The 265-nt window shown below is 63.4% G+C and overlaps 1 protein-coding gene across 1 annotated transcript in view; it reads right to left on the reverse strand.

Annotated features, from left to right (window-relative positions):
• Positions 1–261, reverse strand: part of LOC103768306 (zinc finger protein 710) — a gene marked incomplete at both ends in the record, with an annotated part of 2,210 nt that extends 1,949 nt beyond the window's left edge. Inside the window, one exon of the mRNA XM_008935447.1 lies at positions 4–261. Coding sequence (XP_008933695.1) covers positions 4–261 — 258 coding nt within the window. The remainder of the gene's footprint in view (positions 1–3) is intronic.
• Between the last annotated feature and the right edge of the window lie 4 nt (positions 262–265).

The raw sequence follows: 265 nt of genomic DNA on the forward strand, positions 1-265 counted from the left end.
GTAGGGCTTGATGTCGGTGTGCAGCAGCATGTGCCGCTTCAGGTGGCTGGTCTGGGTGAAGGCCTTGCCGCAGACCTCGCACTTGTGGGGCCGCGTGCCCTGGTGGGTCAGCAGGTGGGTCTGCAGGTGGCTGGGCTGCTTGAAGAGCTTGTTGCAGTGCGGGCAGGAGTGGGGCTTGATGCCGTTGTGGCCCAGGATGTGGGTGACCAGGTTGTACTTGGAGGTGTAGGACTTCTCGCACATGCGGCACTGCCAGCGCTTCTGC

This window comes from Merops nubicus, unplaced genomic scaffold (genome assembly GCF_000691845.1).
Source record: "Merops nubicus isolate BGI_N331 unplaced genomic scaffold, ASM69184v1 scaffold29942, whole genome shotgun sequence".
NCBI classification, from domain to species: domain Eukaryota; kingdom Metazoa; phylum Chordata; class Aves; order Coraciiformes; family Meropidae; genus Merops; species Merops nubicus.